General features: G+C 53.5%; 1 protein-coding gene across 10 annotated transcripts in view; it reads right to left on the reverse strand.

Moving 5' to 3' along the window:
* The window catches only part of SEMA4D (semaphorin 4D), a 134,135-nt gene that overhangs the window by 2,741 nt on the left and 116,351 nt on the right, over nucleotides 1-15,043 (reverse strand). For 7 of the 10 annotated variants that reach the window (XM_050761252.1, XM_050761250.1, XM_050761253.1 and 4 more), the window contains one exon: nucleotides 12,392-14,783. In XM_050761252.1, coding sequence (XP_050617209.1) covers nucleotides 13,858-14,783 — 926 coding nt within the window. In that variant the 3' untranslated portion in view covers nucleotides 12,392-13,857. Of the gene's footprint in view, nucleotides 1-11,989; nucleotides 12,209-12,391; nucleotides 14,784-15,043 lie in introns of those variants that run through there. The other 3 variants (XM_050761259.1, XM_050761258.1, XM_050761257.1) reach the window with 1 other exon arrangement.

Here is a 15,043-nt window from a genome sequence, read left to right on the forward strand (position 1 = left end):
CAGAGACATTCCAAAGGCTCTGCCATCACCAGGGCCACAGCACAGAGAGGCCCAGAGCTTGGCCAGCTGTGTGTGGAGGGGGCTGGGCCAGAGTGGGGACCACGAGGGCCTGTCTTTCCAATTGAAACACTGGAACCTGTGGCAGGCTTGGAGGGGAGCACATGTCACAGGCTGGAGGGCTCAGACCCCGGCGGGGGCGGGGCCGGGCCCTGCAGAATTACACTAGGACCGCCAAGTGCAGCACATCCAGGGTGGGCTTCAGCCTTGAGCATGGACCCTGGGCCTGACACTGGCCACTTCTACCCCAAACCTCTGTTACTTTTCTTTGGGCTTTTGAGCTTAATTACTTATTGAAAAAAGTAGAGAGGCCAATTACTTCACACATTCTCAGTCTATTGCGCCCTGCCAGAGTGGAGCCTGGCCAGCCTCAGCTTGTCTGTGGGAGACAAGGAGGGTGGGTGAGGCAGGGACGTTCCCCTGTGGCCCAGGCTGCCTTGCCTGGGGAGGCCAGCCTCGTCCCAGGGCAAGAAGGCTACGTGGCCGACCCTGAGGGCTAACCCTAGACTCCGTATTTGTTCCAGGTGGTTGGGGTGGGGTTGTGAAAACCAGAGTGTTGGGGGTGGGGCGGGGGGGTGCCCACAAGCAAGGTCTGGTCATCAGGTCACCTCCCGGCCTTCCTTGCTTGTGAAGTCTGTTGGCCCTCCAGGGGCTGCTGGCCATGTTGGGACAGGCTCAACTCCCTGTCCCTTACTGAAGGAAAAACAAGCACATTCACTTTGATCTGCTTCACACACTGGCTTCCATTCAAATGCAGAAAGGGTTGGGGGGGGGGGGCCGTGCTCCCACTAAGCTCCAGCCCCAGAGGTGCAGACCCTGGAGCTGAGCTGGGATGGTGGGGAGGGCCAGGCCAGGCCCTGGAGGGCAGGTGAGGGGGTGCAGGTGCTCTTCTGTCTCCGAAGCTCCTGCTTACAGTGGGGCAGGGGAGGCCGGCCAGCCTACGCTGCTGCTTCCGTCTCCCACAGGTGCAGCCTGCATCAGGCCAGGCACCCCAGCAGCATGGACCGGGGTGACACCCTCCCACCTCTTGCCTAGCGACCTGGCTCCCTGATCAGCACCTGCCCTTCCTCAAGGGCCACCAAGGCCCCCAAGTGGGCCACGGGCCACCTAGACCAGCGCCGGGCATGGCCTCTGCTTGACCATGACACCTCATAAGAATCGGTCTTTAGAAGTTAGATTTGGCCTAGATGCCCATCAACCTTGGAATGACAAAATGAAGTGTGGCTTCGTGGAGAATGTTCAGCAGTGAAAAGGAAGGAGTTCAGAACACTGAGCAGGAAAAACAAATTCCAGAGCCAAGAGAGTCCAAAGTACCTGCACACACAGAAAAGCTGGCCTTGTTCTCAGGTGTGGGGGAGGGGTACGTCCAGACACAGGTATTAAATGGTGTGGGAGGACCCACGCTTCCCTCCCTGGGCAGGACAGTGATGGCCAGAGAGCTTTTCATTTCTGTGGCACATGCTGGATTTTTGAAAAGAAGAGATAGCCAGTTTAATGAAGGTGACTTTAGTAATGCATTTTCCCTGCTTTACTGACTGGCATCTGCTCACCTTTGTCCAGTCTCTTGGTCAACAATTCCCCACTGTCCAGGATCATCAGAGAATGCTCCTCCCAAGGACTTGACCAAGCTCAGACTCTTTAGCTGGACAATCCTAGGAATGAGTCCCAAGGCAATGATGGGCCCAGTGAAGCCCTGTTTCTATCAGTGAGGAGTTGGGAAATGTCCAAGAAGGGGGCCGCAAGTCACTCATTCCAAGTGCCATCGAAGAATATTCAGCAACACAGAAAAATACTGTTACGTTAAAGAATAGATATGTGTATATATGTACACACCCGTGTATACATGTGTGAACGCAGATACAGTCTTGACCTAAAAATGGCTGGGATGCTGGTGGTAACTGCCTCTGGATAGTTAAATTTGGGATTGTTTAAATTTTTTCTTTATACTTCCCTGGAGTTTCCAACCTTACAACAAACAAGCATTGCTTTTATAATAATAATTTTTTATAAAAGTGTTATTTTGAAGGAAACATTCCATAAACTCAAGGAAATTTGGAAGGTGCTCCACAACTGTTTTGCCTGGCGGCCCATCTGGCCCTGGCCTGGTAGACAAGCCCTTGTGAACAGGTTTGGTTTTTGTGCATAATTAAGACAAAAAAAAAAAAATCTTAACACTCTATAATTTGTTTTTTCCCCACTCAAAATGTTTTGGACTCTAACCACAGATAACCCCATATATCTATCTACAAATATAAGTACATATTACATGTCTCTATATACATCTAGGTGCCCATCAACTAGATAGATATTCCCTTCCCCACCTGATGGGCATCCAGGCAAAATCTCATTTTAAGAAACAGATTTTTTTGAGCTGTTAAGATCAAGTAACAACACTTTTCTTTGAACAGAGAGGGAAGTGAGTTCCATAAAAGCCCAGTCTCCTCCCTCATGTGACCTGCACCAGGAACCACCCAGGGGACTGGAGTCACTGAGTCACAGGAGCCTCTGGAAGGTTCTCCTGACCAAGCCCTTGAGACTAAGCATCTGGGTGGCCTGAGCTGAATTGGATTCATCACCCAACACCCCATCATGGGACCACTGACAGCAAAACCCTCAAAGCTCCGCCCTCTGGGGTGTGAGTAGAAACAGACACCTGTGCTTACCACCGCTAACATGAGGCGTCAGTAAATGCTATTTCAGTATGTGCTTGATCATCATAAGACATTAAAGATGTTAAAGACGTACTTACGTTCAGTGTATTCCTTTTTAAACTATCCAACTCTTTCTGAATGCATGAGAGAGAGGGAAAGTGAGAGTTACCATCAGTGTGCAGGGCCACCCCATCAGCACCGCACCCTCAGCAGGACGGGGCAGCAGCTGCAAACCCAAGTCTGTCCCATGGAGGCCTGCTGGGGAGCTCCTGGAATCCTGGGCCCCCAATGGGGAGCTGTCTTCCATCTCCCAGCAGGGCCCCCTGAAAACACCACTGGTTTCTTGTTTGGGCCAGTGCTCCAAGCCCCCTAACCATCCAACCCTGTTACCTCAAGAGAGCAGCCAGGCTGGCCTCTGTGGGGTGGGGACAAGAGGCTAGTCTGATGCTGTGAGGCTGCCACCAACCTGGATGTGCCTTGGCTCTTCCCAGTGGCTAGCCAGGTGACGCTGGTCGCACTCTCAAAGAAGGGAAGTTGTCGTGGCTTAGAAGGATCTAGGGTAGAGGTCCTGAGGACGGATGCTTCCCCCCGGCCCTGCCTGTCACTGCAACCCAGTACTTTTAGAGAATTAGCTTAAGTTGGAGGCAAATAAACTTTAACTGCTGTGGCAGATGCCGTAGGTAACAATCTTCCTCCTGCAGCTGGGACTGTCGTGAGATGACTGATCACCTTGGTATAAGCAATGGCCAGGTGTATCCACCAGGGCTGGGTTTATTACAGCTACTCAGGAGTCGGGGGAGGCTGCCGGCCACCTGGGCTCCAGCACTCACCTCAGCCTGTCGCTGGGGCACCTCCCACCTGCTCACCCCCACCCCAAGCCTCTAACAGGGCCAGCTGGTGCCAGGACCACCATGGCTTCAGAGCTTTATGGATGTGATCACAAAATGTGGAGCTCATTCTACTCTGTGACAAACCAGGTGCCCCCTGAGCAGTGGCCTTGCCCTGAGGAAGGTCTGGAGGGGTGGTGAGGCATCCACCCAGTGACTGAGTTGCTCAGGCCCATCCTGACAAGTGCCCCCACTGCCATCCCCTGCAGCACTCCTCTGTGTCCTCCCGCCATCCCCATGCTGTGGCCCACTCTGACCTCAGGACTGGCTGCCTCAGGGCCAGCCCATCTCCCAAACTCACATCCAGGTGGCCTTCCTGCAGCTAATGGGGCAGCCGGGCACATCCCCAGGGGGGCCATTCTCTCCACACGGTGCTGGCCGCTGGCCATCATGTCTTTCATGATGGGACTCCTGGCTTGTCCCTGCCCGTTCCTGCTGCCCGGGCCTCACCCTGACTGCCGCTCCCAGCCTCTTTTCCTGAGGATCCCACTGCTTCCCTGGCCCATCTCTGTGCTCTCTCCTTGAGGCAGGGTCTTTTCTAATCCTGGCCCTGGCCCCTCCTTCCTCCCAGACTCTGGGGACCCTTCTGGGGACAAAGACAGTGCAGCTGGGGTATGCCCCGAGGCCCTGTTGGTCATCCTTTCTGTCCTCTGTCGAAGTCAGAGAGTAGCCAGGGGTCCCAAGAGGAGGGAGGAGAGAGTGAGACCCCTGCCACACAGGTAGCAATTCTGACAGCTCCCTTCTCTGAGTCCTCATCTCCCTGACAGTCACCAGGCTCACGCAGCCTAACGTTTCACTCAGGTATGCTCTGATCACTCAGGGCACTGGACCAGCCCCAGTGCTTCTGGAAAGCACCAGTTTATGCCTGCCACTTACTGGCCAAGTCACCTTATCAATGTGGGCAGGAATTCTGAACTTCTCTGCAAAAGCATCTGAGCAAGTACCACTGAGGCACCTGCAGGCATTGCCTGGCTCCATGGGGGCCTGTGGGAAGGCACTACTGAGGCACTGAGGGCATTTCCAGACCCCAGGTAACCAGACAGCTGTGCTGTAAAGGCATGTGGAATTATCACAGATAACAGAAGACGTGGACAGCTTCTAGTGAAGCTGCCTCATCTAACATGCTAAGGACCTCAGATCACAGGGAGTTGATAGCACTGCCTTGTCCTGTCCAGCAAGGGTGGCCCAACACACAAGGTCAACTAATTCCCAAGACGGCCATGGCCTTTCAGGAGAGTCTGAAACAAAGTGAAATGTCACAGAGCAGCTGGAACACACACTTGTGTGCCAACAGGCCACTGTGGCCGCTAGGAACGGGGGCCCTCTCCGGATACCTGGGCCTCTCAGAGAGGCCCAAGGGCACCTGCTGCTGCTGCCCTCTGATCCCAGTGCTTCCAAGGGCTCTGATTTCTAACACTGTAGTTAAAACATAAAAGGCCATCCCAAATCCAAATATCCAAATGCTGCCCAAAGTATGGGGGAACCATTATTAGCTTTGAAAATGACACGGGTCTAAACTTGACATGGAAGATAGTCCTGGCAGCAGTGAAGGCAGGGCCCTGACAGGGTAAAGACTACACTTTGGTTAAAAAATTATATCGATCTATTTCTGTGTGTGCACACTAATGTACAAGTGCATGATTTGTATCTGCATGTATTCACAACCCATCCACCATTCATCTCTATCGATCCTTGTTTGTATGCCAGATGCGCTATGTGCTGGCACACGGGTGGTGGGGTTATTTTTTCACCCATCTGTATTCCCAGTGATCCATGAGGAACTTGGGTTCATCAGTTCAGAGGCGCAGAGCTTGGCCACATGCTAACTTTATTCCCCCAGCTCCGGAACGCTTTCCTCTGCTTGTCAATACACATGCTCCTCCACTTTCCATGGGGTTGCATCCCAGTAAACCCACTGTGAGTTGAAATGATCCTAAGTCAACTGTGTGTGTGTGTGTGTGTGTGTGTGTATGGTTGTGTATGTGTGGACATGATGGTGTGTGTGGTGTGGTGTGGGTAACATGCATGTGTCCGACGTGTATGTGCTTTGGTGTGTGCAGTATGTGTGGTGGTGTGTGCATGTCAACAGTGGTAGGATTGGTGTTTGCGTGATGTGTGTGATATGCTGTGCTGTGTGTGGTGCATGTGTGAGTGGCTGTGTTTGGTATGGTGTGTATGGGGGTGGCTGTGTTTTAGGTGTAGTGTACAGTGTGTGTGTGGTGTGTGTTGGTAGGTGTGCACATGTGCAATGAGTGTGCATGGTCTGTGTGTATGGTGTTTGATGTGTGTGTGGTATGATTTGGTGTATGTGATGTTTTGTGCTGTGCATTTATTGTGTGCATGCACATGGTACGTGTTTGTTGTGTGGTGGACATGATTGTGTTTGTGGTGTGGCGTGCGTGTCTGTTATGTGGTGTGTGTGTTATGGTACATGTATCATGTGTGGTGCATATTGTGATGTATCTGTATGTATGTGGTGTATCTGTGTATGTGTGGTGTGTGGTGTGTGTGGCGTGTATGGTTGGTGTGTGGTGTGTGTGGTATGTAGGTGTGTGGTGTGTGGTTGTGTGTGGTGTGTATGGAGGGGGTACGGTATAGTGTGTGTGATGCTGGTGTGTAGTGTGTGGTTGTGTATGGTGTGTATGGAGGGGGTACGGTGTAGTGTGTGTGATGCTGGTGTATGGTGTGTGGTTGTGTATGTGTGGTGTGTATGGAGGGAGTATGGTGTGTGTGTGATGCTGGTGTGTGGTGTGTGGTTTGTGAGTGTGTGGTGTGTATGGGGGGGTATGGTGTAGTATGTGTGATGCTGGTGTGTGGTGTGTGTGTGATATATGTGGCATGTGGTGTGAGGGGGTGTGGTGATGGTGTGTGGTATGCAGGGTGTGATATGTCTGCTGTGTGGTCTGTGTAGTGTGTGTGGTATGTGTGTCTGGGATGTGTGTGCTGGGAGTACGGTGTGTGGCATGTGTGCAGTATGTGTCATGCTCATGTGTGGTGTGTGTGTCTGGTGTGTGGTATGTGGCTGGCATAGTCTGTGGCTAGTGTGTGTGTGGGGTGTGGTGTGTCTGTGGGGTGTGGTTGTGGGGGGTGTGATGTGTGTGTGGGGTGGGGTGTGTATGAGGGGTGGTATCTGGGGTGGGGTGTGGTATGTGTGGGGCTGTGGTGTGGTGTCTGGGGTGTGGTGTGTCAGGTGTTTGTGTGGGGTGTGGCATGTGGGGTGTGTGGTGTGTCTGGGGTGTGGTGTGTATCGGGTGGTGTGTGGTGTGTGGGGTATGGTGTGTATCTGGGGTAGGGTGTGTATCTGGGGTGGGGTGTGGTGTGTGTTGGGGGTATGTGTATGTCTGGGGTGGGGTGTGTGGGGTGTGTCTGGGGTGTGTGGGGTGTGTCTGGGGGGAGTGTGGGGTGTGGTGTGTGTCGGGGGTTTGGCGTGTGTCAGGGGTGTCTGTGTGGTGTGTGTGGGGTGTGGTGTGTGTCTGGGGTGTGGTGTGTGGGGTGTGGTGTGTGTGGGGTGTGGTGTGTGTCTAGGGTGTGGTGTGTGGGGTGGGTGTGTGTGTGTGGGGTGTGGTGTGTGTCGGGGTGTGGTGTGTGTCGGGGGGTGTGTCTGGGGTGTGGTGTGTGGGGTGGGTGTGTGTGTCTGGGGTGGTGTGTGTGTCTGGGGTGTGTGTCGGGGGTGTGATGTGTGTGTCCCTGCCTGTCCTTCACAGCTGGTACCAGGGTGACTGACGACAGTAAACGTGCATTGCTAGTTGCATGACAAAGCTTAGACAGTGGTCCATCCCAGGGCCAGTACAGTGCAGGATGGCTGTGCAGCAGCTGTGAATGCTCTCAAGGCCGCTGTCCCTCCCGTGCGACCACGGTGCACACTGAGGCAGTCGGCTGCTCCCAGCTGCTCCAGGCCCTGCCGGTGCACTCAGTCCCCCAGGACTCAGGATCATAGGGCGAGCGGCTCCCAGGGCATGGGCCCCAAGGAAGTGCAGTCCTGACCTGCGACCCCTCTTGTCACTGAGCCCAGGGTACCACGCTTGGGGTGACACCCTGTGCTGTCTCAGCTGGGCACTGCAAAGGCATGACACCCCAGGCGTGTTATAACCTCCCTTCTCAGGACCGTCCCATCCTGTCCCAGGGACAAGGCTGGCCTGTGCCAGGGCCATCAGTGGATCTTTCCGTATCATCTTCCACTGATAATTCCACTTCCCAGAGGCGAGAACTGTGTGGTGAAGGGACGAAATGTGTCCAGGTGGAGAGGGGCACTGGCCGCCAATCTCCCACCCCAGCTCCTGACACGGGCTCACAGGTGTGGCCCTGTCCCTCCCTTGGATGGGCAGCGAGGCCCCTGGGTGCAGGACAAGGGTGGGCCTCCACCCCACCACCAGGCCTCAAGCTCTCCCATCCCCAGGACATGCCTCTCCGCCCTACTCTGCCCACATGGCCACATCACCTCCACCGCACCCCACGTTGGGCCCTTGTGCCCTGGCAGCCTCTGCACACACCACGGGCTGTTTTCCTCTGTGCAGACCCACCCTGATCCCCCATGAGGAAGCGCTTTGGCCTCAGAGGGCCCTCACCTCTCCTGGATGGCCGAGTCCCTGGGGTCACTTTCTGAGCACTGGCCAAGAGTGTGTTGGGGCAGGTGGGGACATCTCCTGGGTGACACATGAGTCTCCACCAGCTCTGGGGCAGACTCAGTCCCCAAGTGCGACCCTGACCAACTGACCTTCCATCGGTCAGCCGTCTCGGGGGGGTGAGACTCTCCCCAACACACAGGGTCACCCAGCAGAGCTACAGGCACCAGGACGCAGCATGGTGAACTGAAGATGCCACCAATGTCCTCTAAGCTTCATATTCCAAAGACACTTTGCTGGCCCTTTAATCAGACAGCCCCCAAACCACTGTGACAGCTACCACGAAAACAGCCATTACAGGAAAGAAAAACCCAGCCAAGTTCCAAAGCAGCCCTGCCCTGGGTGGCTGGGAGAGGACACAGGAGGAAGCGGTAGGCCTGTGCCCTGAGTGTACTGTACTGCAACCTCCAGGCCCTGGGCCTCACCTGGAATGGCTCATTCCTGGCCCACAAGGCAGAAAACGGCACTCACTCTCCTCAGGAAAGGATCTCTGGACTTCCAAGCCACACTGTGACCTCTGCCGCAGGAAGCATCCACAGGCCCCAACAGAACCCCGCAGCCTACTCGGGAAATTCACAACCACAGCCCCTCTGAGTTCACGGCATGCCCAGGACGCCCTGGCTTTGGCCCACCCTTGAAAAGGCCGAAGCCACTCTCTCCTAAGCTGGTCCTCCCTGGGGAGGTCTCACAGCCCTCGCAGGCTGTGGCCTCAGTGGAACAAGGGAATGGGAATGTCCCAGATGGGGCCAAATGCCTCTGGAGAGAAAGTAAAGACCATGTGAAAAGGGGGTGGGGTCCATCCTGAGCACTGGGAAAGTACCGCGCTCCTCTCTCAGCTCCCCTACCCTCCACACACTGCTCCTGGCCACGCTGCTGCAAGCCCACGGCTACATTCCCATATCCATCTGTGGCCGCCAGCTTTGTTAGGTCCGGCCATGGGAGGCATTGACAGGAGACAGGAAGGTGGAAGGAGAAACGTTTTTGTGGCTTCTCGTAGGGCCTCCAGCAGTGGTGAAGGCAGTGTGACGGGCAGGGCGAGGCTGCAGATCGCACGGCCACAGCCTCGGTGGCACAGCAAGCAAGACTGAGTAAGTGTTTGACACTTCACTCCTCCTGCCCATGGCTGGTAATGGAAACCTCACCTTCCCACTTTGTTCTCAGCCCTTCTATCACCTTTGTAACCAATTCCCTGTGGTTGAAATACCTGGGTGGTTTCTATTGCTGTAACAGTGATGTCCCTTCTCCCTGGGCACCCATCTTTCATTCCCTGCTGACCCCAGGGGCTTGTGTGTCTGCCCGCCTAGCTACAGGGGGCACACCTGGAGCCTCACATTTAAAATTGTAACAGCAGCCGGGCGTGGTGGCTCATGCCTGTAATCTCCCAGCACTTTGGGAGGCCGAGGCCGGTGGATCCCCTGAGGTCAGGAGTTAGAGACCAGCCTGGCCAAGATGGTGAAACTCTGTCTCTACTAAAAATACAAAAATTAGCCAGGCATGGTGAGGTGTGCCTGTAGTCCCAGCTACTAGGGGGGCTGAGGCAGGAGGATCGCTTGATCCTGGGAGGTGGAAGTTGCAGTGAGCCAAGATCATGCCACTGCACTCCAGCCTGGGCAGCAGAGCAAGACTCCGCCTCAATGATAAATAAATAAACAAACAAACAAACAACATCTCCTGACCATACGGCCTGCCTGCATCTGCTGGCAAAGGAGCCCTGGGTCCACGGCCAGTTCATAGAGACCCATTGCTCGCTTCCCAGCCTCCCCACCAAGGAGGAGCTTCCTGGGTCTGCCTGAAGGACTCCAGTGCTGCCACAGGACACAGGCTCCATGGAGACAGGGAGTCCTCCGGGATGCCTGCACCAAGGCAAACCACCTGGCCGAGGAGCACCATTCAGCTGTGAGAGTGGCCACAGGCGGCTGGGCACAGGCTTGGTCCGTGGCACCCAGTGGAGGGGAGGAACCACACCAGCCAGCCCTGCAAAGCTCCGTCTCCACAGCGCTCCACGCTCACTGGCAGCTTCTCCTGTCCAGTGCTGGCTGCCAAGAGACATTCCGGGCTCAGCAGAGATGGGCCACCTGGGGCTCTCAGAGCTTGTTTAACAGGAGAGGGCAGTACCTTTAAACTCTCAGGAGCTACTGACAGTGTGTTTAACATGTTTTAAAAGAGAGCAATTGGGTTTGCTTTTCCTCTTCATTAACTTCATTCCTCCCCGTGGGCAGGCTCTAGCACGCCACTTCCTTTCTTTCTGTATCTACTGATCAGTCAGACGACAACACAGGGGCCACCAGGGTGACCATGCACTGCCTGAAGCACAGGATACATCTCTGAAGTGTGGTTCTGGACATTCTATTATCTTTCAAGAGCAGACATCCCATCCGAGTATTTTCCAATCCAGGGCAAATGGCTCCAGTGACCCAGAGGAGTACACTAGACTCTCAGTCTTTTCTGTTTTTATTTTATGATGATTATTTTTGAGACAGGGTCTTGCTCTGTGGCCCAGGCTAGAGTGCAGTGGCACCATCATACCTCACTGTAACCTCAAACTCCCGGGCTCAAACAATCCTCAAGGCACGTGCCACCAAGCCTGGTTGGTTTTTTTCATATTTTTTGGTAGAGACCAGGTCTCGCTATATTGCTCAAGTTGGTGTGAAACTCCTGGCTTCAAGCGATCCTCCTGCCCTGGCTTCCCAGAGCAGGGGGATTATGCCCACCCATCTTTTCTGCTTTTAAAAACCATGAAGCAAGTCATTAAAGCAACTCCCATTCTGGAAGCTCTTAATTTTTAAAAATTTCCAAATACCACATATATCAACCTCCAAATTGTTAGCAGAAACAGAAGCACTCTGGCTCTGGAGGCTGAGGCAGGAGGACGGCTTAAGCCCAGGAGGCAGGGGCTGCAGTGAGCTATGACTGTGTCACTGCACACCAGCCTGGGTGACAGAGGGAGACCCTGTCTCTTGAATATATATATATATATATATATATATATATATTTTTTTTTTTTTTTAAGGGATAAGCAATCCTATATACCATGGGTTGGGAAACTGGGGCCTTTGGGGCAAATCTGGCCCACCGTGGATTTTTTTTTTTTTTTTTTTTTTGAGACAGAGTCTAGCTCTGTGCCCCAGGCTGGAGTGCAGTGGCCGGATCTCAGCTCACTGCAAGCTCTGCCTCCCGGGTTCACGCCATTCTCCTGCCTCAGCCTCCTGAGTAGCTGGGACTACAGGCGCCCGCCACCTCGCCCGGCTAGTTTTTTGTATTTTTTAGTAGAGACGGGGTTTCACTGTGTTCACCAGGATGGTCTCGATCTCCTGACCTCGTGATCCACCCATTTCGGCCTCCCAAGGTGCTGGGATTACAGGCTTGAGCCACCGTGCCTGGCCCCACCGTGGATTTTTATAAATAAAGTTTTATTGGCACACAGCCCTGTCCACTCATTGTGTATTGACTGGCTGCTTTTACAATACAACAGCAGAGCAGAGTGGCTGTGACAGAGCCTGCGGCCCACAAAGCCTAAATATCTAGCCCTTTACGGAAAACACTGGTTGGACCCTGTATACTAGAAGTGGTTTCACACTGACTGTCTACACTTTCCCTCGGGATGGACCCACAATGAAAGCGTGAAATGGCTCAACCCAAGGGACGCAGCCAGGACAGATAAAGAAGGCAAAGGAACACACGTGGAGGGATGTGGAGGATGCCCCCGCCTGCCCCCCACCTGTGGGAGGAGACAGATGGACAGGGCACAGGGGACAGAGAGGGCCCAACTCACCTGTCGCCTGGCAGAAGAGGTGGAAGGTCCCCAGGGCTTGCACGTGCTGTGCCTGGTCACTCAGGAAGGGCGGCAGCAAGGAGACCTTCGAGCTGCTGTCGGGCCCCGCACCCGAGGCTGGCCAGGGGGTCCAGGGGGAGGAAGGCCTCCTGTCCCCCGCATGGCCCAGACAGGACAGGGAGGAGGAGCCAGGAGGAGGGAGGGGCTTAGGAGACGAGGCTGTGAGACAGAGAGGACAGAAAAGAGAGGGCACTGAGGAAGAAGTCGCCAAGAGCACGTCACAGGCCAGAGAGGGCAAAACACAGCAGGAAACGGACAGAAAAGAGTGAGCCCAGCTGTGCCGCCTGGGCCATGCAGGGGCGGGAGGCTGCACGGCCTCCGCTAAGGAATGTCTTCCCCAAATCAAGGATAGAAGCTTCTCATTTATTTGGGTACTTTCCAAATGTATACAATTCAAAGTAGAAAAATAAAAACAAGGTAAATCTTATAAAACACAAATGTTTACACCAAAATGGTCAAATCCTATCATGCTGGAAGACGAGACTGTCCACACACGCACACAAACATCCAGAGTTTATTGCTCTTCGCCATGGAAGAAGAAGTCTCTTCCCGATGGGTATTTACAAAGCGGGGAGATGGAGTGTGAAATTCACCAGTGTTGAAGTCGTACCACCCATTCACATCTTCAGGACAGTGGCAGGAACAGCGCCGTGCGCTTGAGGGTGCCGTGGTCGCAGCTCGCGGCCCCGGCCACGGAGGCCCAGTTCTGTTCCAGTGGCGGGCAGCTCAGTGAGGCTGGATGGAAAGTCCGGGCAGGCAGTGGGTATGAAATTGAAGCAAGAAGAGAAAGGAGATGTTCAAGAACCAAAGGCGCCCTTGTGAAGGTTCCATCTGTCTCACAGGAGGTTCTGACCGACAGCTGCGGGCTCCAGATTGTACCGCGCTCCCATCTCAGCTTGGGGCCAGCCTGGCTCCACTCAGCTCACCCAGCCACCTTCCCTTGCTCAAAACCCACCTCACAGACGTGGGAAGGTCCTCCTCTTCAAGAGAGTAAAAGTTAAAAAAAAAGAAAAAGTAAAACAAAGTACAGAAAGAAAATCTCTCCAAAAACGACGCTTCCCTCAAGGAATAAAGTTAAAAAAAGAAAAAAGAAAAAGGTGAGTGGGTTCCGGGGAGTGTGCATGTCTACATTTCTAAAAGCAGAAAGAATCCATTTAGCAAAAGGAAGCTTATCCCTGAGAATCTTAAGCAACGTAAGCCATATTTTATGCCAAATATATAACAAAATCTGGAAGATATACATCTTCTTCTAAATATTAAAACATCTGCTTCTGTAATTAAAAAAAAAAAATGACCCAAGACATCAACACAATCAAAGCAAAATCCTAAAAAAATAATTAAGTGGAAGAAAAGGTTCGTGCCAATCTGGACAACAGGCGATAAGTTACCAATCTGATAAACTAAAACGTCATTTCCAATCTGGAATTAAATTATCTTTTAGTGGCTGCTACAGGGAGGGGAAGCTGAAGGGATGCTCTTCTCAGCCAACAGAGGTCCAGCCATGTTTCCCCCACTACAGAAAGGGCTCAGGAACTCTGTGCCGCCCCCGGGCCTTCATCAAGTACTCCGACTGACTGCAGAACACGAGACCGGGATGCAATGCTTGTCATTTTTCCAAAAGGACAAAGAGAAACCAAGTCACGGGCTCAACCCAAGAGAAAATAGACAAGAGGACTGAGGTTGTCTGCACGATGCGGGCTAACCTACGCAGCACTGCACGAGACTCGGATACTGAACGGGAGAAACACAAAACACTCCAGGCCTGGACACGTCGCAGCCGGGGCGCCGGCGGGGACGCACAGCCGGCCTCAGTCTCCATCTGCATCTGAGTCCGCGAACTTCAGCTCACACTTGACGTCGAAGGGCTTGTCCCTGGCGGAAAGGTCGTCGATCCTCTGTGAGTCCTCCCTGTCCGTGGGGACTTTGCTGGTGATGGTGTCTTGCTCAGTCTCATAGCCAGTGTCCAGGGCTGGCTTGGGGTGCTCCCCATTCTGCTGGGAGAAGCTTCCTGGCTCCACTAACGTCTCCTTCAGGCTCTGCTCACGGTCACAAAAATCTGACTTGGGCTTCTTCTTCCCGATCAGCAGGGCCGAGCGGAATTTCAAGCACTGTCTGGGCAGGTATCCCTTATAGCAGTTGTAGAAAAAGAGGCAGAGGAAGAGAACAAAGAAGAAGAGGAAGAGGGACATGAGGAGGCGGTTATCGCTGGACTTAAGATACATGGTTTTCTCCGAGTGGAGCTGGGGGACCGTGTTGATGACAATCTTTGGTTCACAGGATGTGCTGGTGGGCACAGGCTTGGGAGGAAGGGTGATGGCCCCGGAGGAGGTGGCCTGCACGGCTGGGGTCGGGGGAGAAGACCCTTGGGTGGATGCCACCAACACTTTGGTGGCAATCCTACTACCTTCTGTCTGAACAACTGATAAGGTGGGGGCCACCACGGGCTTTGGAACCACCTTCACTTCCAGGACGTGCTTGGCGACTACTTGGAAGACCGTCTTGTTCTTAACCCTCTCCTCTGACAGGCACTGGTACACCCCACTGTCTCCTTCTGATAAGTTGAAGATGAGCAAGTTTTTTCTGCCCATAAGACCGTACTTGGGGCTCTCGGCCTTCAACACGCCATTCTGGAACTTCCAAAACACCCGGGCCAGGTTGGACTTTTGGGAGCATTTCAGTTCCGCTGTGCCACCGTGCTTGAAAAAATGCTGCCGGTAACTTCCTTTACTTTTATCTGGAACATCAAAATAAACGTGCACAGCGTCAACAATCCCCATTTGCTATTTAACAACTTCTTTAAAATACCCACAAGATGATGCAAGAGTTTCACCCACTGGAGCAACATGGAATCTTCCAGAACAACTAAGGAGATAAAGACATGCGTGACCAAAAAGCAAAGATGAGCCCTGGATGACAGCCCATAGGGACAAAGAAATCAGAGGCAGCTCTGAGCAGCAGAAATCGCATTTCTCACCCGTGTCCCAGAAGAAAACG

Source organism: Macaca thibetana, chromosome 15 (genome assembly GCF_024542745.1).
Source record: "Macaca thibetana thibetana isolate TM-01 chromosome 15, ASM2454274v1, whole genome shotgun sequence".
NCBI classification, from domain to species: domain Eukaryota; kingdom Metazoa; phylum Chordata; class Mammalia; order Primates; family Cercopithecidae; genus Macaca; species Macaca thibetana.